Source organism: Salvelinus namaycush, chromosome 39 (assembly GCF_016432855.1).
Source record: "Salvelinus namaycush isolate Seneca chromosome 39, SaNama_1.0, whole genome shotgun sequence".
Taxonomy (NCBI): domain Eukaryota; kingdom Metazoa; phylum Chordata; class Actinopteri; order Salmoniformes; family Salmonidae; genus Salvelinus; species Salvelinus namaycush.
In genome coordinates this window covers 4,929-27,124 of record NC_052345.1, presented here as the reverse complement: position 1 = coordinate 27,124, position 22,196 = coordinate 4,929, and the positions used below count along the sequence as shown (strand labels likewise).

General features: G+C 45.9%; 2 protein-coding genes, 3 long non-coding RNA genes and 1 pseudogene across 6 annotated transcripts; 1 reads left to right on the top strand and 5 right to left on the bottom strand.

Annotated features, from left to right (window-relative positions):
• Positions 1 to 6,897, top strand: part of LOC120032850 — a 35,399-nt pseudogene extending 28,502 nt beyond the window's left edge.
• Positions 6,898 to 8,193: 1,296 nt separating this feature from the next.
• On the bottom strand, positions 8,194 to 16,342 carry ndufb7 (NADH:ubiquinone oxidoreductase subunit B7). Its single transcript, XM_038979059.1, has 3 exons — positions 16,070 to 16,342; positions 14,742 to 14,910; positions 8,194 to 8,373 (listed from the first exon to the last, which is right to left on the bottom strand). The coding sequence occupies exons 1-3, from the start codon at positions 16,179 to 16,181 to the stop codon at positions 8,289 to 8,291; spliced, it is 366 nt and encodes a 121-aa protein (XP_038834987.1). The 5' UTR covers positions 16,182 to 16,342; the 3' UTR covers positions 8,194 to 8,288.
• Positions 8,380 to 9,385, bottom strand: LOC120032852. The gene is made up of 3 exons (XR_005473862.1): positions 9,197 to 9,385; positions 9,047 to 9,148; positions 8,380 to 8,998 (listed from the first exon to the last, which is right to left on the bottom strand). It is a non-coding gene; the product is annotated as an uncharacterized LOC120032852 (long non-coding RNA).
• LOC120032854 lies at positions 11,259 to 12,162 on the bottom strand. Its single transcript, XR_005473865.1, has 3 exons — positions 12,131 to 12,162; positions 11,607 to 11,766; positions 11,259 to 11,310 (listed from the first exon to the last, which is right to left on the bottom strand). It is a non-coding gene; the product is annotated as an uncharacterized LOC120032854 (long non-coding RNA).
• Positions 12,211 to 13,480, bottom strand: LOC120032853. Of its 2 annotated transcripts, none has more exons than XR_005473864.1 (3): positions 13,449 to 13,480; positions 12,543 to 12,900; positions 12,211 to 12,348 (listed from the first exon to the last, which is right to left on the bottom strand). It is a non-coding gene; the product is annotated as an uncharacterized LOC120032853 (long non-coding RNA). The 2 variants fall into 2 exon arrangements; XR_005473863.1 differs by lacking the exon at positions 13,449 to 13,480 and adding an exon at positions 12,959 to 12,995.
• A 2,643-nt stretch (positions 16,343 to 18,985) lies between the features above and the next one.
• On the bottom strand, positions 18,986 to 21,856 carry LOC120032427 (transitional endoplasmic reticulum ATPase-like; the record flags this gene model as incomplete). The annotated part of the gene is made up of 4 exons (XM_038978532.1): positions 18,986 to 19,395; positions 19,574 to 19,725; positions 20,713 to 20,871; positions 21,727 to 21,856. Coding segments are annotated over 4 exons (535 nt in total), but the record flags the coding sequence as incomplete, so codon positions are not given.
• Between the last annotated feature and the right edge of the window lie 340 nt (positions 21,857 to 22,196).

Here is a 22,196-nt window from a genome sequence, read left to right as displayed (position 1 = left end):
TAGTGATTAATCTCTCCCACAGCGGATAGGCAGTCACACAACGAAGAAGCGTTAAATATGCATAACTTATTGAGGAAGGATCAAGTATCGCAAGTCTAGGCGTTACTCCAGCAGGTCTCCAAGTACACGGATTGCCTCAACACGTTGCGCAAAGACTCCTATGCGGGGCCCGGCCGTTAATAAGCGAGGGCGCGAAAGAAATGTCGAAGCCCTTAGCTCACTTAGATGTCTAATCGGCGCAAGATCGGGACCATGCCGCTACGCAACATCTTCAAGGTGACACACACACACTGACGCATGCACACACACACGCATTCATAACACACACTCACTGACTCTCTCTGACACACACCACAGCCTTACTTACCCTCTTACCTCATTGGGATGGTGTATCACCTTACACATACCTCATCTGGGGAACCCTAGTCTGTCTCTTCACCAGGGTGCCTTTGAAACCTGTTGAGAGATTCTGGGGTCATCTGACACTGTGGTCCGCATCCTAATTGGCTCCCTATTTCCTATGTAATGTGCTACTTTTGACCAGGGCCCATATGACTCTGGTCAAAAGTAGTGCACTATATAGTGGATAGGGTAATGGGCCCTGGTTAAAAGGTAGCGCACTATAAAGGGAATAGGGTGCAATTTGGGATGAAGCTTGTGTGTGTGATACAGTGTGTTCTGTCTTCCTGTGTTCCAGAACTGCACCTACTACTGGGGCTTTGCTGCCTGGATGGCCTACTATATTAACCACCCTCTGTATACACCACCTAGTGAGTACGCTACTATATTAACCACCCTCTGTATACACCCCCTAGTGAGTACGCCACTATATTAACCACCCTCTGTATACACCATCTAGTGAGTACGCTACTATATTAACCACCCTCTGTATACACCACCTAGTGAGTACGCTACTATATTAACCACCCTCTGTATACACCACCTAGTGAGTATGCTACTATATTAACCACCCTCTGTATACACCACCTAGTGAGTACGCCACTATATTAACCACCCTCTGTATACACCACCTAGTGAGTACGCTACTATATTAACCACCCCCTAGTGAGTACGCTACTATATTAACCACCCCCTAGTGAGTACGCTACTATATTAACCACCCTCCGTATACACCACCTAGTGAGTACGCCACTATATTAACCACCCTCTGTATACACCACCTAGTGAGTACGCTACTATATTAACCACCCCCTAGTGAGTACGCTACTATATTAACCACCCTCTATATACACCACCTAGTGAGTACGCTACTATATTAACCACTCTGTATACACCCCTAGTGAGTACGCTACTAATTAACCACCCTCTGTATACACCCCCTAGCGAGTACGCTACTATATTAACCACCCCCTAGTGAGTACGCTACTATATTAACCACCCTCTGTATACACCCCCTAGCGAGTACGCTACTATATTAACCACCCTCTGTATACACCCCCCAGTGAGTACGCTACTATATTAACCGCCCCCCAGTGGGTACGCTACTATATTAACCGCCCCCCAGTGAGTACGCTACTATATTAACCGCCCAGTGGTACGCTACTATATTAACCGCCCCCCAGTGAGTACGCTACTATATTAACCGCCCCCCCAGTGAGTACGCTACTATATAACCACCCCCTAGTGAGTACGCTACTATATTAACCACCCTCTATATACACCACCTAGTGAGTACGCTACTATATAACCACCCTCTGTATACACCACTAGTGAGTACGCCACTATAACCACCCTTGTATACACCACCTAGTGAGTACGCTTCTAATTAACCACCCTCTGTATAACCACCTAGTGAGTACGCTACTATATACCACCCCTAGTGAGTACGCTACTATATTAACCACCCTAGTGGTACGCTACTATATTAACCACCCTCCGTATACACCACCTAGTGTACGCCACTATATAACCACCCTCTGTATACACCACCTAGTGAGTACGCTACTATATTAACCACCCCCTAGTGAGTACGCTACTATATTAACCACCCTCTATATACACCACCTAGTGAGTACGCTACTATATTAACCACCCTCTGTATACACCCCCTAGCGAGTACGCTACTATTTAACACCACCCTAGTGAGTGCTACTATATTAACCACCCTCTATATACACCACCTAGTGAGTACGCTACTATATTAACACCCTCTGTATACACCCCTAGCGAGTACGTACTATATTAACCACCCTCTGATACCCCCCCAGTGAGTACGCTACTATATTAACCGCCCCAGTGGGTACGCTACTATATTAACCGCCCCCCCCAGTGAGTACGCTACTATATTAACCGCCCCCTAGTGGGTACGCTACTATATTAACCGCCCCCCAGTGAGTACGCTACTATATTAACCGCCCCCCCAGTGAGTACGCTACTATATTAACCACCCCCTAGTGAGTACGCTACTATATTAACCACCCTCTATATACACCACCTAGTGAGTACGCTACTATATTAACCACCCTCTGTATACACCACCTAGTGAGTACGCTACTATATTAACCACCCCCCAGTGAGTATGCTACTATATTAACCACCCGCCAGTGAGTACGCTACTATATTAACCACCCTCTGTATACACCACCTAGTGAGTACCCCACAATATTAACCACCCTCTGTTTACACCACCTAGTGAGTATACTACTATATTAACCACCCTCTATATACACCACCTAGTGAGTACGCTACTATATTAACCACCCTCTATATACACCACCTAGTGAGTACGCTACTATATTAACCACCCTCTGTTTACACCACCTAGTGAGTACGCTACTATATTAACCACCCTCTGTATTTACACCACCTAGTGAGTATGCTACTTATATTAACCACCCCCTAGTGAGTACACTACTATATTAACCACCCCCTAGTGAGTACGCTACTATATTAACCACCACCTAGTGAGTACGCTACTATATTAACACCCCCTAGTGAGTACGCTACTATATTAACCGCCCCCCAGTGAGTACGACTATATTAACCGCCCCCCAGTGAGTACGCTACTATATTAACCGCCCCCAGTGAGTACGCTACTATATTAACCGCCCCCAGTGAGTACGCTACTATATTAACCGCCCCCCAGTGAGTACGCTACTATATTAACCGCCCCCAGTGAGTACGCTACTATATTAACCGCCCCCCAGTGAGTACGCTACTATATTAACCGCCCCCCAGTGGGTACGCTACTTATTAACCGCCCCTAGTGGGTACCTACTATATTAAACGCCCCCTAGTGGGTACGCTACTATATTAACCGCCCCTAGTGGGTACGCTACTATATAACCGCCCTAGTGGGTACGCTACTATATTAACGCCCCCCAGTGAGTACGCTACTATATTAACCGCCCCCCCCAGTGAGTACGCTACTATATTAACCGCCCCCCCAGTGAGTACGCTACTATATTAACCGCCCCCAGTGAGTACGTACTATATTAACCGCCCCCCCAGTGAGTACGCTACTATATTAACCGCCCCCCCCAGTGAGTACGCTACTATATTAACCGCCCCCCAGTGAGTACGCTACTATATTAACCGCCCCCCAGTGAGTACGCTACTATATTAACCGCCCCCCAGTGAGTACGCTACTATATTAACCGCCCCCCAGTGAGTACGCTACTATATTAACCGCCCCCTAGTGGGTACGCTACTATATTAACCGCCCCCCAGTGAGTACGCTACTATATTAACCGCCCCCCAGTGAGTACGCTACTATATTAACCGCCCCCCAGTGAGTACGCTACTATATTAACCGCCCCCCAGTGAGTACGCTACTATATTAACCGCCCCCAGTGGGTACGCTACTATATTAACCGCCCCCAGTGAGTACGCTACTATATTAACCGCCCCCCAGTGAGTACGCTACTATATTAACCGCACCCCTAGTGGGTACGCTACTATATTAACCGCCCCCTAGTGGGTACGCTACTATATTAACCGCCCCCTAGTGGGTACGCTACTATATTAACCGCCCCTAGTGGGTACGCTACTATATTAACCGCCCCCCCAGTGAGTACGCTACTATATTAACCGCCCCCCAGTGAGTACGCTACTATATTAACCGCCCCCCAGTGGGTACGCTACTATATTAACCGCCCCCCAGTGAGTACGCTACTATATTAACCGCCCCCCAGTGAGTACGCTACTATATTAACCGCCCCCTAGTGGGTACGCTACTATATTACCGCCCCCTAGTGGGTACGCTACTATATTAACCGCCCCCCTAGTGGGTACGCTACTATATTAACCGCCCCCTAGTGGGTACGCTACTATATTAACCGCCCCCTAGTGGGTACGCTACTATATTAACCGCCCCCTAGTGGGTACGCTACTATATTAACCGCCCCCTAGTGGGTACGCTACTATATTAACCGCCCCCCAGTGAGTACGCTACTATATTAACCGCCCCCCCAGTGGGTACGCTACTATATTAACCGCCCCCCAGTGAGTACGCTACTATATTAATCGCCCCCTAGTGGGTACGCTACTATATTAACCGCCCCCCCAGTGAGTACGCTACTATATTAACCGCCCCCCCCAGTGAGTACGCTACTATATTAACCGCCCCCCAGTGAGTACGCTACTATATTAACCGCCCCCCAGTGAGTACGCTACTATATTAACCGCCCCCTAGTGGGTACGCTACTATATTAACCGCCCCCCCAGTGGGTACGCTACTATATTAACCGCCCCCCAGTGAGTACGCTACTATATTAACCGCCCCCTAGTGGGTACGCTACTATATTAACCGCCCCCCAGTGAGTACGCTACTATATTAACCGCCCCCCAGTGAGTACGCTACTATATTAACCGCCCCCCAGTGAGTACGCTACTATATTAACCGCCCCCTAGTGGGTACGCTACTATATTAACCGCCCCCTAGTGGGTACGCTACTATATTAACCGCCCCCTAGTGGGTACGCTACTATATTAACCGCCCCCTAGTGGGTACGCTACTATATTAACCGCCCCCTAGTGGGTACGCTACTATATTAACCGCCCCCTAGTGGGTACGCTACTATATTAACCGCCCCCTAGTGGGTACGCTACTATATTAACCGCCCCCTAGTGGGTACGCTACTATATTAACCGCCCCCCAGTGGGTACGCTACTATATTAACCACCCTTGTCTTTTCAGCAATCTATGGTGAGCAGCAGGTCAGAATTGCCCTCATCATCTTTCTGGTAAGACTCTACTGTTCTATGCTCTACTATAATCTGCTCTACTATAATGTACTCTACTCATCCTGTATACTATAGTAATAGAACAATATCATAATAAATGGTTATTTAGTAGATGCTATCTTCTCAGTTCTGTCAGGTTGGTAACTTCTCCATCCATATCGCCCTGCGGAACCTCCGCCCACCAGGTACACACTCCTATTGAATATGCAAACATTAGAACACATCAATCAATTCAACATACACACTGTTTTCTGTCTGCTACAAAACAGTAGCCCACAATAAACTCTCCCTCCGTCTGTCTGCATCAGGATCTAAGACCAGGAAGATCCCCTACCCCACTAAGAACCCCTTCACCTGGATCTTCCTGCTGGTCTCCTGTCCCAACTACACCTACGAGGTGAGTCTTAGAACCCTAGGCACAGATCTAGCAGATCTAGCTTCTCCTCCACCAATCCTAACCTTAACCATTAGTGGGGAAAATGCAAAGATCAACGTCACCCTGTATTTAGTCCAGGGTGATGCAGCCCTCTGCTGGTTAGGAGGAACAGTGTATCATGTCTCTCTCAATGTAGTAGTTAGGCTCATGGCCACCTAGTGGCAGAAGTTGGCAGTGAAATTCTAGTGTATAGGAAACGGGGTTGATACCTGGTCAGTTATACAACTGAATGCATTCAACTGAAATGTCTTCCACATTTAACCCAACCCCTCTGAATCAGAGGTGCGGTGGGCTGCCTTAATCAACATCTACATTATGATGTGTGTGACGCCATCGTTCTCTTTCTCCCATGTAGTGTCTGCTCATAGCCGCCTTTAGTGTGTGACATATGTGTGTAACAGCAGCTCTCCTCTCCTGTAGCTGGGCTCATAGCCACCTTTAGTGTGTGTGATATAACAGTATGTGTGTAACAGCAGCTCTCCTCTCCTGTAGCTGGGCTCATAGCCACCTTTAGTGTGTGTGATATAACAGTATGTGTGTAACAGCAGCTCTCCTCTCCTGTAGCTGGGCTCATAGCCACCTTTAGTGTGTGTGATATAACAGTATGTGTGTAACAGCAGCTCTCCTCTCCTGTAGCTGGGCTCATAGCCGCCTTTAGTGTGTGTGACATAAAACAGTATGTGTGTAACAGCAGCTCTCCTCTCCTGTAGCTGGGCTCGTGGTTTGGCTTCACCTTGATGACTCAGTGTCTGCCGGTGGCTTTCTTCACGGCGGTGGGCTTCATCCAGATGACGGTGTGGGCCAAGGGGAAGCACCGCAGCTACCTGAAAGAGTTCCGGGACTACCCTCCCCTTCGCTCGCCCATCCTCCCCTTCGTCCTCTAGAGGAGACCCCATCCTCCCCTTTGTCCTCTAGAGACCCCCATCCTCCAGAGGAGAATGGAGACCCACCCAAACCTACTCTACACTGGACTGACCTGGAATGAGAACCCTACCCCCCCTCCAATTAATAACACTTAACCCCCCCAAACATTTTGAGGAGACTGTCTTATACTATGCTTTCCCGCCTAACAACGCTCCTCAACCCACTTTTGATTGGCTATTGTTATTTTTCTTATCTGAGTGTTTTGGCTGTTTAATGACCTGACTGACAGTCTGGCGTGTCTCAAATGGTACACTACTACAGGGCCCTCTGGTTAAAAGTAGTGCACTACATAGGGGAAGAAATGGGAAATAAACCATGATGTGCTTTTGGTCGCTCTGTTGGAACGTTCATTAGAAGTCATTTAGTTTAAAAAACATGTCTTGTTGGCTCTATGTACTGATGATATAGGCTACTGTTACTAGACTAATACACACCACTGTTACTACACTGGAGATGGGGGGTTATATGATACAATAGAACACTAAATGTATTGAATCTCTAAGGCTTCGTTTACACATGCAGACCAGTTGTGATTCTCCCCCCCCCCCTTTTTGACCAATCTCAGATCTTATTGCTGAAATGACAAATGAGTGAGAAATCAGAATTGGGCTGCCTGTCTAAACCCAGCCAGTGATGGGGACGGAATGAGACACTAAATTCAGATTCTGTTTGATCAGTTGATGGATCTAGATTGTAGCAGAGATACTGTCAGCAGAGGGAAAGATGGTGTCATCCTGAATGACCAGACAGAGTGCACATGTCCATATGATCTAGGATCAGCTCCCCTCTTCTAATCATTAAGAAATAAAAGGCTAACCTGATCCTAGATCAGTAGTTCTGAGACGCTTTTCACCCCGTTGAACGTAGCGCAGGCAGGGCTAGTGATAAACTAACTTCGATTCAATCAGATCCAGCCTTAACTGGCGATAGCAGATGTCTGGATGGTGTCAGAGGTGGAACTGCGTTAAGAGCGGTCAAATCCCCAAGCAGCGCCGTGCGATAAGGCCGGTTAACGCCGTCACGGACAGTCCCATTGGATGCAACAAAATCCCGTTCAAACACTTGAATTAGACCGGTAGGCAGAAATCCCCTCATTCAAATGAAAACATGCCTTAGCCTAACATCAATGGTTTGACAGTCATTATTCTTACCCTGATAGAGCCTACACTGTCTAACACAGCACAGAAAATAAGGGGTTTGTCAATAGCAGCCTCTGATTTGTCAGCTCCTGCTGTAGTTACACCTGCATCAGCTATGTGGATCCGGCCAACGCTGGTTGGCACGCGATCTGGTTGAATCCAGGCCTAAATGTTTGGCCGGGATTCAATTAGACCGCGGGGTTGTCGACAATTCCGCTTTTAAAGGCTTCTGTCCGATTGAGCCGACATATGCAGTGTGAATGAGATCTCTACTACAAACGTGGGAACATCACCTTTAAAAGCTGCATTGTCCACAACCCGCTGGCTCAGACCCTGCTATGATGCACACCCCTCCCCTCCTACTACCTGGGCTGTATTCAACAAAAACAAGTGTTTCTATTGGACAAATTGGGGTAGGTCCCTCCCCGTTGGATTCTGTGTGGTTCCCAGGCTCGTAACGTAGCAGGAAACAAAGAGACAGGTGACTCAGTGGTAGAGTAGTGGAGCTCAAAAGGTCTTTATTGTGGAGAGCAGCAGGTATGTACACAGAGGGGTCGGGGGGTTAGAGGTCATGATGATGAAGCTCAAGCTGCCTGGGCTTCCTCCACCCTCTTCTTCCTCATCTGCAGCCGTCGCTCCCGCTCATACTCCTTCATACGCATCACGTAGCTACACACACACAGAAGAGAGGGGCGTTCCAAGTGGATTTCATGGTAAAGGACCTCAAGATGGCAGTACTACTACAACAAGTCTGACAACTCTAGTCACGTGTGACCATCACAGACACATGCAACAACTCTTTGATAACAATACATGCCATTTTGCACTTTAATCGAAAGCCACATGACCACTGTCAAGTCAACTTCCTGTTCCCTCTAAGCTGTGTGGCCACTCACCTCCTCCAGAGCAGAAGAAATGCCAGCCAGACTCGAGAGATTGGACTTCAACCCCATTAGTTTGTACTATATAGATCAATGTTTCTCTCTGATTCAATCAACTTATCAGCCCCTTTTCAACGCAAACAAATCTTAACTTTGCAAGATTGTGTCTGATTTTGTTGTAGGCAGAGCCAGTCTCATGGAATGTAGACCTGCATTAAACACCACCTGTAGACCTGCATTAAACACCACCTATAGGCCTGCATTAAACACCACCTATAGGTTACTGTAGACCTGCATTAAACACCACCTATAGACCTGCATTAAACACCACCTATTGGCCTGCATTAAACACCACCTATAGGCCTGCATTAAACCCCACCTATAGGTTACTGTAGACCTGCATTAAACACCACCTATAGGCCTGCATTAAACACCACCTATAGGCCTGCATTAAACCCCACCTATAGGTTACTGTAGACCTGCATTAAACACCACCTATAGGTTACTGTAGGCCTGCATTAAACACCACCTATAGGTTACTGTAGGCCTGCATTAAACACCACCTATAGGCCTGCATTAAACCCCACCTATAGGCCTGCATTAAACCCCACCTATAGGTTACTGTAGACCTGCATTAAACACCACCTATAGGTTACTGTAGGCCTGCATTAAACCCCACCTATAGGCCTGCATTAAACACCACCTATAGGTTACTGTAGACCTGCATTAAACACCACCTATAGGTTACTGTAGGCCTGCATTAAACCCCACCTATAGGTTACTGTAGACCTGCATTAAACACCACCTATAGGTTACTGTAGACCTGCATTAAACACCACCTATAGGCCTGCATTAAACACCACCTATAGGTTACTGTAGACCTGCATTAAACACCACCTATAGGCCTGCATTGAACACCACCTATAGGTTACTGTAGACCTGCATTAAACACCACCTATAGGTTACTGTAGGCCTGCATTAAACCCCACCTATAGGTTACTGTAGACCTGCATTAAACACCACCTATAGGCCTGCATTAAACACCACCTATAGGTTACTGTAGACCTGCATTAAACCCCACCTATAGGTTACTGTAGACCTGCATTAAACACCACCTATAGGCCTGCATTAAACCCCACCTATAGGTTACTGTAGGCCTGCATTAAACACCACCTATAGGTTACTGTAGGCCTGCATTAAACACCACCTATAGGTTACTGTAGACCTGCATTAAACACCACCTATAGGTTACTGTAGGCCTGCATTAAACACCACCTATAGGTTACTGTAGGCCTGCATTAAACACCACCTATAGGTTACTGTAGGCCTGCATTAAACACCACCTATAGGTTACTGTAGGCCTGCATTAAACACCACCTATAGGTTACTGTAGGCCTGCATTAAACACCACCTATAGGTTACTGTAGACCTGCATTAAACCCCACCTATAGGTTACTGTAGGCCTGCATTAAACACCACCTATAGGTTACTGTAGGCCTGCATTAAACACCACCTATAGGTTACTGTAGGCCTGCATTAAACACCACCTATAGGTTACTGTAGACCTGCATTAAACACCACCTATAGGTTACTGTAGACCTGCATTAAACACCACCTATAGGCCTGCATTAAACACCACCTATAGGCCTGCATTAAACCCCACCTATAGGTTACTGTAGACCTGCATTAAACACCACCTATAGGTTACTGTAGACCTGCATTAAACACCACCTATAGGTTACTGTAGACCTGCATTAAACACCACCTATAGGTTACTGTAGACCTGCATTAAACCCCACCTATAGGTTACTGTAGGCCTGCATTAAACCCCACCTATAGGTTACTGTAGACCTGCATTAAACCCCACCTATAGGTTACTGTAGACCTGCATTAAACACCACCTATAGACCTGCATTAAACCCCACCTATAGGTTACTGTAGACCTGTATTAAACACCACCTATAGACCTGCATTAAACCCCACCTATAGGTTACTGTAGACCTGCATTAAACCCCACCTATAGGTTACTGTAGACCTGCATTAAACACCACCTATAGGTTACTGTAGACCTGCATTAAACCCCAGCTATAGGTTACTGTAGGCCTGTATTAAACCCCAGCTATAGGTTACTGTAGACCTGCATTAAACACCACCTATAGGTTACTGTAGGCCTGCATTAAACACCACCTGTAGACCTGCATTAAACACCACCTATAGGTTACTGTAGACCTGCATTAAACCCCAGCTATAGGTTACTGTAGACCTGCATTAAACCCCACCTATAGGTTACTGTAGACCTGTATTAAACACCACCTATAGGTTACTGTAGGCCTGCATTAAACCCCACCTATAGGTTACTGTAGACCTGCATTAAACACCACCTATAGGTTACTGTAGACCTGCATTAAACCCCACCTATAGGTTACTGTAGACCTGCATTAAACACCACCTGTAGACCTGCATTAAACACCACCTATAGGTTACTGTAGACCTGCATTAAACACCACCTATAGGCCTGCATTAAACACCACCTATAGGTTACTGTAGACCTGCATTAAACCCCACCTATAGGTTACTGTAGACCTGCATTAAACCCCACCTATAGGTTACTGTAGGCCTGCATTAAACCCCACCTATAGGTTACTGTAGACCTGCATTAAACACCACCTATAGGCCTGCATTAAACACCACCTATAGGTTACTGTAGGCCTGCATTAAACACCACCTATAGGTTACTGTAGGCCTGCATTAAACACCACCTATAGGCCTGCATTAAACCCCACCTATAGGTTACTGTAGACCTGCATTAAACACCACCTATAGGTTACTGTAGACCTGCATTAAACACCACCTATAGGTTACTGTAGACCTGCATTAAACACCACCTATAGGTTACTGTAGACCTGCATTAAACACCACCTATAGGTTACTGTAGACCTGCATTAAACACCACCTATAGGTTACTGTAGACCTGCATTAAACACCACCTATAGGTTACTGTAGACCTGCATTAAACACCACCTATAGGTTACTGTAGACCTGCATTAAACACCACCTATAGGTTACTGTAGACCTGCATTAAACACCACCTATAGGTTACTGTAGACCTGCATTAAACACCACCTATAGGTTACTGTAGACCTGCATTAAACACCACCTATAGGCCTGCATTAAACACCACCTATAGGCCTGCATTAAACCCCACCTATAGGTTACTGTAGACCTGCATTAAACACCACCTATAGGTTACTGTAGACCTGCATTAAACACCACCTATAGGTTACTGTAGACCTGCATTAAACACCACCTATAGGTTACTGTAGACCTGCATTAAACACCACCTATAGGTTACTGTAGACCTGCATTAAACACCACCTATAGGTTACTGTAGACCTGCATTAAACACCACCTATAGGTTACTGTAGACCTGCATTAAACACCACCTATAGGTTACTGTAGACCTGCATTAAACACCACCTATAGGTTACTGTAGACCTGCATTAAACACCACCTATAGGTTACTGTAGACCTGCATTAAACACCACCTATAGGTTACTGTAGACCTGCATTAAACACCACCTATAGGCCTGCATTAAACACCACCTATAGGTTACTGTAGGCCTGCATTAAACACCACCTATAGGTTACTGTAGGCCTGCATTAAACACCACCTATAGGTTACTGTAGACCTGCATTAAACACCACCTATAGGTTACTGTAGACCTGCATTAAACACCACCTATAGGCCTGCATTAAACACCACCTATAGGCCTGCATTAAACCCCACCTATAGGTTACTGTAGACCTGCATTAAACACCACCTATAGGTTACTGTAGACCTGCATTAAACACCACCTATAGGTTACTGTAGACCTGCATTAAACACCACCTATAGGTTACTGTAGACCTGCATTAAACACCACCTATAGGTTACTGTAGACCTGCATTGAACACCACCTATAGGTTACTGTAGACCTGCATTGAACACCACCTATAGGTTACTGTAGACCTGCATTAAACACCACCTATAGGTTACTGTAGACCTGCATTAAACACCACCTATAGACCTGCATTAAACCCCACCTATAGACCTGCATTGAACCCCACCTATAGGTTACTGTAGACCTGCATTAAACACCACCTATAGACCTGCATTAAACACCACCTATAGACCTGCATTGAACCCCACCTATAGGCCTGCATTAAACACCACCTATAGGTTACTGTAGACCTGCATTAAACCCCACCTATAGGTTACTGTAGACCTGCATTAAACCCCACCTATAGGTTACTGTAGACCTGCATTAAACACCACCTATAGACCTGCATTAAACCCCACCTATAGGTTACTGTAGACCTGCATTAAACACCACCTATAGGTTACTGTAGACCTGCATTAAACCCCACCTATAGGTTACTGTAGACCTGCATTAAACCCCACCTATAGGTTACTGTAGACCTGCATTAAACACCACCTATAGGTTACTGTAGACCTGCATTAAACACCACCTATAGGTTACTGTAGACCTGCATTAAACACCACCTGTAGACCTGCATTAAACACCACCTATAGGTTACTGTAGACCTGCATTAAACCCCAGCTATAGGTTACTGTAGACCTGCATTAAACCCCACCTATAGGTTACTGTAGACCTGTATTAAACCCCACCTATAGGTTACTGTAGACCTGCATTAAACACCACCTGTAGACCTGCATTAAACACCACCTATAGGTTACTGTAGACCTGCATTAAACACCACCTGTAGGTTACTGTAGACCTGCATTAAACCCCACCTATAGGTTACTGTAGACCTGCATTAAACACCACCTATAGGTTACTGTAGACCTGCATTAAACACCACCTATAGGTTACTGTAGACCTGCATTGAACACCACCTGATGGTACAGCCTATTGGCTACTGTCTATTTAAACAGGGAACATTGAACGATTTACAGGGAACAATTTAAACAGGGAACATTGGACATGACCCTCAGTGAGATTTAAACAGGGAACATGACCTCAGTGGGATTTAAACAGGGAACATTGGACATGACCCCAGTGGGATTTAAACAGGGAACATTAGACATGACCCCAGTGGGATTTAAACATGGAACATTGGACATGACCGCCAGTGGGATTTAAACAGGGAACATGACCCTCAGTGAGATTTAAACAGGGAACATTGGACATGACCCCAGTGGGATTTAAACAGGGAACATTAGACATGACCCCAGTGGGATTTAAACAGGGAACATTAGACATGACCCTCAGTGGGATTTAAACAGGGAACATTAGACATGACCCTCAGTGGGATTTAAACAGGGAACATTGGACATGACCCCAGTGTGATTTAAACAGGGAACATTAGACATGACCCCAGTGGGATTTAAACAGGGAACATTAGACATGACCCCAGTGGGATTTAAACAGGGAACATTGGACATGACCCCAGTGGGATTTAAACAGGGAACATTGGACATGACCCCAGTGGGATTTAAACAGGGAACATTGGACATGACCCCAGTGGGATTTAAACAGGAAACCCTGGCTGGAATGCAACCATAAAGTGTGTCCAGGAAAGACAGAAACAAACTCCATGTGCTGCTAAACCTCGACCTACACCTAGAACCAGGCAGATACTTACTCCTGGTGCTGCTAAACCTCGACCTACACCTAGAACCAGGCAGATACTTACTCCTGGTGCTGCTAAACCTCGACCTACACCTAGAACCAGGCAGATACTTACTCCTGGTGCTGCTAAACCTCGACCTACACCTAGAACCAGGCAGATACTTACTCCTGGTGCTGCTAAACCTCGACCTACACCTAGAACCAGGCAGATACTTACTCCTGGTGCTGCTAAACCTCGACCTACACCTAGAACCAGGCAGATACTTACTCCTGGTGCTGCTAAACCTCGACCTACACCTAGAACCAGGCAGATACTTACTCCTGGTGCTGCTAAACCTCGACCTACACCTAGAACCAGGCAGATACTTACTCCTGGTGCTGCTAAACCTCGACCTACACCTAGAACCAGGCAGATACTTACTCCTGGTGCTGCTAAACCTCGACCTACACCTAGAACCAGGCAGATACTTACTCCTGGTGCTGCTAAACCTCGACCTACACCTAGAACCAGGCAGATACTTACTCCTGGTGCTCGCAGTAGTCCCAGTCGTGTCTCTCGTGTTTACAGGCCAGGAAGTTGGGCCAGTTGTCCCTCTTACACTTCATGAGCTTGATGAGGTGGTGGGCGCAGTAGTCCCTCTGGAGTACAGGGACCTGGGCCAGGTTCATCTGGGCCTGGGTGGCCACCATCTCTACCAGGGGGACAAGATAACACGTTACACCAGGGGTTAATGGGTGAGGCCATCATCTCTACCAGGGGGACAAGATAACATGTTACCCCAGGGGTTAATGGGGGGAGGCCATCATCTCTACCAGGGGGACAAGATAACATGTTACCCCAGGGGTTAATGGGGGAGGCCATCATCTCTACCAGGGGGACAAGATAACATGTTACCCCAGGGGTTAATGGGTGAGGCCATCATCTCTACCAGGGGGACAAGATAACATGTTACACCAGGGGTTAATGGGGGGAGGTCATCATCTCTACCAGGGGGACAAGATAACACGTTACACCAGGGGTTAATGGGGGGAGGCCATCATCTCTACCAGGGGGACAAGATAACATGTTACCCCAGGGGTTAATGGGGGGAGGCCATCATCTCTACCAGGGGGACAAGATAACATGTTACCCCAGGGGTTAATGGGGGGAGGCCATCATCTCTACCAGGGAGACAAGATAACATGTTACACCAGGGGTTAATGGGTGAGGTCATCATCTCTACCAGGGAGACAAGATAACACGTTGCACCAGGGGTTAATGGGTGAGGCCACCATCTTTACTAGTGGACACACACACAAATTGAAAATTGTCAACAAAGAAAGGAGTAGACTATGTCCTGAGATGTGTATAAGTGAAGCCTTGCATGTTCCGTGACGCATTATATGTATGCGAGGAATGCGTGTACTGTTGGGAAGCAACTACTCTTTCACAGAGTAAGGAATGGAGACGAGGAAGACATTGAATTATTGAGATGCACCCGGGATTTATGACTGATTTTGACAGGACGGGGAATATCTGTTAAAAACCATATTTCTGTCTGAACTGACAGTTCTATTAAAATATATCTGTTCAAAACCATATTGCTGTCTGAACTGACAGTTTTATTAAAATAAAAACGTACTCTACACGAATAGAAAGGGGGCGAAATACTCAAGTTATATTTAATAGGGAACATATCATGCTAGCTAAATTTGGGTAACGTTAGCTAGCCACTAACGTTACTAGTTGCAGTTAGCTTGCTAGCGGACTTTACTTTCCATGGACATGACAAGAGTCCACCAGCAGACACTTTGCAAGCATACTCCTGTACGGTCACACGTTCAGACCAAAACAGAGTCGACAACACAAACCTCTCTCTTTCCTCTCATCGAAGCCGAATTCGGGGTCAAAGCCAAACGGTTTCGCAGGGTCAGGCTCGGTCTCCGTCTCGGTGATATACCGCCGCGCGAGGTGAGCTCCCATGGTGCTAACGGTATTTTTTCACAATAAAAATAAAATAATCGGTGTTTCCTACGACTCTAGGAGAACTAATTCAAGATTGACAGAATAAATCTGCCATTCGGTCACCTCCACAAGACCCAACGAGCTACTTCCTTTATGCAACGGAAATAAACAAGTCGAGCCGTACTAGAGTGAAACACCTCCCCGGACATAGCACCATGTGTGACATTGGTTCCGCAACGCATACGTTCCACACAGCGCATACGTTCCACACAGCGCTGTCTCAGTATGTGTAGCCCATGTATCTGATGCTGTTTGGACCAAACGAGTATGACATGTTGCCTCCGTAGCAGTTGATTGATTGATGCCAGCAAGCATTTCGCTTCTCTTGATAAAAAAAATATATAAAATAATTGCTCAATCAGCATTGAGCTGAGTTCAACTGTGTGTTGTCCTAGCACAGCAAAACGCCCGCCCAAGGGAGGCCAGTTTGTATTTGGTTTCACACCAATGAAATCACATCCAAAGAAAAAAATAATTTCTTTTTTATTTTTGCTAAATCTGCCCTTTTCTAAGTAATGGATGGAGATGGGGATTTGGACTAGTGGTTTTGACCTAATTCTCTGTACAGGCCAATGATTATGATGCCAAATCTTATCTAACCATAAATGCATATATTGTGCCACTGGGCTGTGATGATTGTTGCCCATGCGAGGAAATCAAGCTAGCAAGCATTTTAGATAGGTAGCTTATGTCAACAAAAACTAAAATCATACTGTATGACAGAAGCATAGACCGTTTTTCCAAGATGAAAGAGAGGAGGATGGCATTGGTGTTCAACTATTATTTATTTTTTTACTTGCACACGCACGCACACACACAGACCGAAATCAGTACCATGGACATCCACATGACATTTAGCAACATTGATTGGACTAAATTGTTTTGGTATTTTTAAAGTTTGTTTTCACTGTATTATAGCCTAGTTGATTTGATGACATTTAAATGTTTAAGTGTAAATGGTGCTGGAATAGCGGAGGAGATGCTGCTGGTGTCTTTGTGCTGACTTGAGGTAACTTCATGGTTCTAAATCAGTAGTGGTTTAGTAAACTGTAGAAAACATTAACCTTCTGGACCATGCTGTATGTCATGTCACTGTTTGTTACATGCAATATTTGCTTTGTGGAATTCCTGTTCAAATATCTTTAATTGCTTTGTGGAATTCCCTCGGACAGATGTTGCTCTCCGGTTTTGTGATTAATCAAACGAATGTGTAGTTTAATTTATTTTCCAGCAAACAGCGCGATTATCACAACATAGGTTGTAATATGGCTTTTTTACTGACTTGGCTTCCCCAGTGATTTTACCCAAGCACCGCTACTGTGCCTCAGCATATGATACCCTCTAACTACTCTAACCCTGGAAACCTCAACCTGCCTCTCTCGCACCGGACATTTCTGAACATGGGCATCCCTACAATTAACACATACCACTACTTTCCCCAATGCTACACATTCCTTTGTCTCATGCCCTTTTGCACATTTCTCACACCTAGGAACCTCCCTCCTACACACTGCTGCCACATGCCCAGAAGCTTGACACCTGTAACAACGTAATGGATTAGGCACAAAAGCTCGTACAGGATAACTTGTATATGCTGACATCACTTTGTCGGGCAATGACTCAACATCAAAACTCAAAAGGACAGACTATGACTCTTCTATTTCACCACTCACGCCACCCTTTCTGCGTCGCACCAAACGACGAGTATCACCAGCACCGGGAATCTTCCCCTTTAGTTTGTCCACTTTCATATTTACCGCTACCCCAGCAATCACTCCTTTCAATGGTGTCCTTTTCTTTAGAGCAAAACAATTCACATCTCTTGTCCCCATTCGTGTAACGCGGAGCGCCTGATCCCTCTGACCAGCAGAAACACACTCCCTCACACTCTTCCTCCCTCACTCTCTTCCCTCCATCACCCTCTTCCTCCCTCACTCTCTTCCCTCCATCACCCTCTTCCTCCCTCACCATCCCCCACACTCTTCCTCCCTCACTCTCTTCCCCCCATCACCCTCCTCCTCCCTCACTCTCTTCCTTCCTCACGCTCTTCCACCTCCTCTCTTTTTCCCTCCGTTCCTATTCCATATTCCAAGTATACGTCTCTTTATGATAATATTTCACTCATTCTTGAGTTCTTCTGTTTACAATAGCTTCTTCTGTTGTTAACAATGAAAATGTATGGATATTATTATGTCAGAGTTGTTTTAATAGTAAAATACTAAATTGATTACATTTCAGATTTTAATCAGCATTCCTTCCATGATGACCAGCTCAAACACAACAACAACAACAATCACAGTTATATTCATTGTACTTTGATCATCCAGCTTTTACAAATTATTCTTCCAAGAAAAAACAAACAGACTCGATTCCTCAAATGCACCAGTTATTATGATGCACCAGTTATTATGATGCACCAGTTATTTATGATGCACCAGTTATTTATGATGCACCAGTTATTATGATGCAGCAGTTATTATGATGCAGCAGTTATTATGATGCAGCAGTTATTATGATGCAGCAGTTATTATGATGCAGCAGTTATTATGATGCAGCAGTTGTTATGATGCAGCAGTTATTATGATGCAGCAGTTATTTATGATGCACCAGTTATTATGATGCACCAGTTATTATGATGCACCAGTTATTATGATGCACCAGTTATTATGATGCACCAGTTATTATGATGCAGCAGTTATTATGATGCAGCAGTTATTATGATGCAGCAGTTATTATGATGCAGCAGTTGTTAAGATGCAGCAGTTATTATGATGCACCAGTTATTATGATGCACCAGTTATTATGATGCAGCAGTTATTATGATGCAGCAGTTATTATGATGCAGCAGTTGTTATGAATCAGCAGTTGTTATGATGCAGCAGTTATTATGATGCAGCAGTTATTATGAGAAACATTTAAGACTGCACCGATAAGCTGAGAAGCACAAACGTTATGTGCTGTTAAAAGTTATTCTGTCCGTATTTGATTCCCACAACAATCTAATTGATCCAGAGTTCCACATCATATGCAGGCAGGTGTGATAGAGGTGGTTGTCTCCAGGATTACAAGTCTTCCTTCTCACTGGTAGAGGTCGTCCTCTACCTCGTCTCTGAACTGTCCCCCTGACCCTGACCCCGACCCTTGACCTCCGGACTGAGAGCCAGATGGGAATCTGAGGAGAGAGAGAGGTCAGTGTATGAGAAGTGTGTCTGTGTGTGTCTGTGTGTCTGTGTGTGTGTGTGTGTGTGTGTGTGTGTGTGTGTGTGTGTGTGTGTGTGTGTGTGTGTGTGTGTGTGTGTGTGTGTGTGTGTGTGTGTGTGTGTGTGTGTGTGTGTGTGTCCAGTACATACCTGAAGTTCCCAAAGCCTCTGCTCTGCTGTAGTGTCTGGGCGAACATCTCATACTTCCTGATATCATTGTCGCTGACGGAGCGCCGGGCGAACCTCATGGCCTCCTCAAAGTGATCCTTCCTGATCTCTGGAACAGGGTCACAGTCCTCATCCTGGAGAGAGAGGGGAGAGTGGGGGGAGGGGCAGAAAGAGAGAGTGGGGGGAGGGGCAGAAAGAGAGAGAGGGGAAAGGGGAGAGAGAGGTTGGGTGGGTTTAAAGTTACATAATATTGGTGTATTGGTTGGGTGTGCGCGTGCTTTGTGTATACAAGGTTTAATGTGTGAGGTAGACAGTGTGTGAAATACAGTGTGTGATGTACTGTATGTGAGATGCAGTGTTGGTTGGGTAACAGCTGGGAGCGTTGTCTGTCCCTCTGTCTGTCTGTCCCTCTGTCTGTCTGTCCCTCTGTCTGTCTGTCTGTCTGTCTGTCTGTCTGTCTGTCTGTCTGTCTGTCTGTCTGTCTGTCTGTCTGTCTGTCTGTCTGTCTGTCTGTCTGTCTGTCTGTCTGTCTGCCCTCTGTCTGTCTGTCTGTCTGTCCCGCTCTCTGTCTATCTGTCCCTCTGTCTATCTGTCCGTCCGTCCGTCCGTCCGTCTGTCTGTCTGTCTGTCAGTCTCTATGTCTGTCTGTCTCTATGTCTGTCTGTCTCTATGTCTGTCTGTCTGTCTCTATGTGTCCCTATATCTGTCCCTCTGTCTGTCCCTCTGTCTGTCCCTCTGTCTGTCCCTCTGTCTGTCTGTTAGATATATGGTATTGCAGTGTTGGTGGTGTAACAGCAGACTGTCTGTCCGTCTGTCTGTCTGTTAGATATATGGCATTGCAGTGTTAGTTGTGTAACAGCAGTCCGTCTGTCTGTCAATCTGACCATAGCTGTAGGTTGTGTTTGAGCTGCAGTGTTAGTTGTGTAACAGCAGTCTGTCTGTCTGTCTGTCTGTCAATCTGACCATAGCTGTAGTTTGTGTTTGAGCTGCAGTGTTAGTTGTGTAACAGCAGACTGTCTGTCTGTCTGTCTGTCAATCTGACCATAGCTGTAGGTTGTGTTTGAGCTGCAGTGTTAGTTGTGTAACAGCAGACTGTCTGTCCGTCCGTCCGTCCGTCTCACCATGGCGGTGCCTGGGTGGGTCTGCCTCTGGCGCTCTGCTTTGATCTCAGCCTCTATGGCCTCTCTGATGGCCAGCTTACAGGCCCTCTGGCAGATCTCTGTCAGGTCTGCCCCACTGAAACCCTGGGTGATACCAGACAGGTAGGGCAGGTCTACATCCTGGTGTGTGTGTGTCGTTGTGAGAGGACAGGGGGGAGAGAGAGAGGAAGAAAGGGGAGAGAAACAAAAATAGTTCATTATTATTATCATCATCATTGTGTGTCTGTATGTGACTATGTGTGTCTATGTGTGTCTATGTCTGTATGTGTCTGTCTGTGTGTGTCTATGTGTGTCTGTATGTGTCTATGTGTGTGTGTGTGTGTGTCTATGTGTGTCTATATGTGTCTATGTGTGTGTGTGTCTATGTGTGTGTGTCTATGTGTCTACGTCTGTGTATGTCTATGTGTGTGTGTCTGTGTGTCTATATGTGTCTATGTCTGTATGTGTCTATGTGTGTGTGTGTGTCTATGTGTGTCTATGTGTGTGTGTGTGTCTATGTGTGTCTATGTGTGTGTGTCTATGTGTCTATGTCTGTGTGTGTCTGTGTGTGTGTGTCTATATGTGTCTATGTCTGTATGTGTCTATGTGTGTCTGTATGTGTCTATGTGTGTGTGTGTGTATATGTGTGTGTGTATGTGTCTATGTGTGTGTGTGTGTGTCTATGTGTGTGTGTGTATGTGTCTATGTGTGTGTGTGTGTGTCTATGTGTGTGTGTATGTGTCTATGTGTGTGTGTGTGTCTATGTGTGTCTGTATGTGTCTATGTGTGTGTGTGTGTGTGTCTATGTGTGTGTGTGTCTATGTCTGTATGTGTCTATGTCTGTATGTGTCTATGTGTGTGTGTCTGTGTGTGTGTGTGTCTGTGTGTGTGTGTGTGTGTGTGTGTGCGTGCGTGTCCACGTGTGTGTGTGTGTGTGTATCTGTGTGTGTGTCTGTGAAAGTGCGTGTCCATGTGTGTGTGTGTGTGTGTACTGACTCTGGCGATTGGGGACTTGCGTAGGTTGGCGTTCAGGATGGCGGTACGGGAGGCTGTGTCTGGTAGAGGGATGTAGATGAGCTGGTCCAGCCTCCCTGGACGGAGGATCGCAGAGTCTATTATATCAGGTCTGGAGGGGGAGGATAACAGAGTCTATTATATCAGGTCTGGAGGGGGGAGGATAACAGAGTCTATTATATCAGGTCTGGAGGGGGGAGGATAACAGAGTCTATTATATCAGGTCTGGAGGGGGAGGATAACAGAGTCTATTATATCAGGTCTGGAGGGGGGAGGATAACAGAGTCTATTATATCAGGTCTGGAGGGGGGAGGATAACAGTCTATTATATCAGGTCTGGAGGGGGAGGGTAACAGAGTCTATTATATCAGGTCTGGAGGGGGAGGATAACAGAGTCTATTATATCAGGTCTGGAGGGGGGAGGATAACAGAGTCTATTATATCAGGTCTGG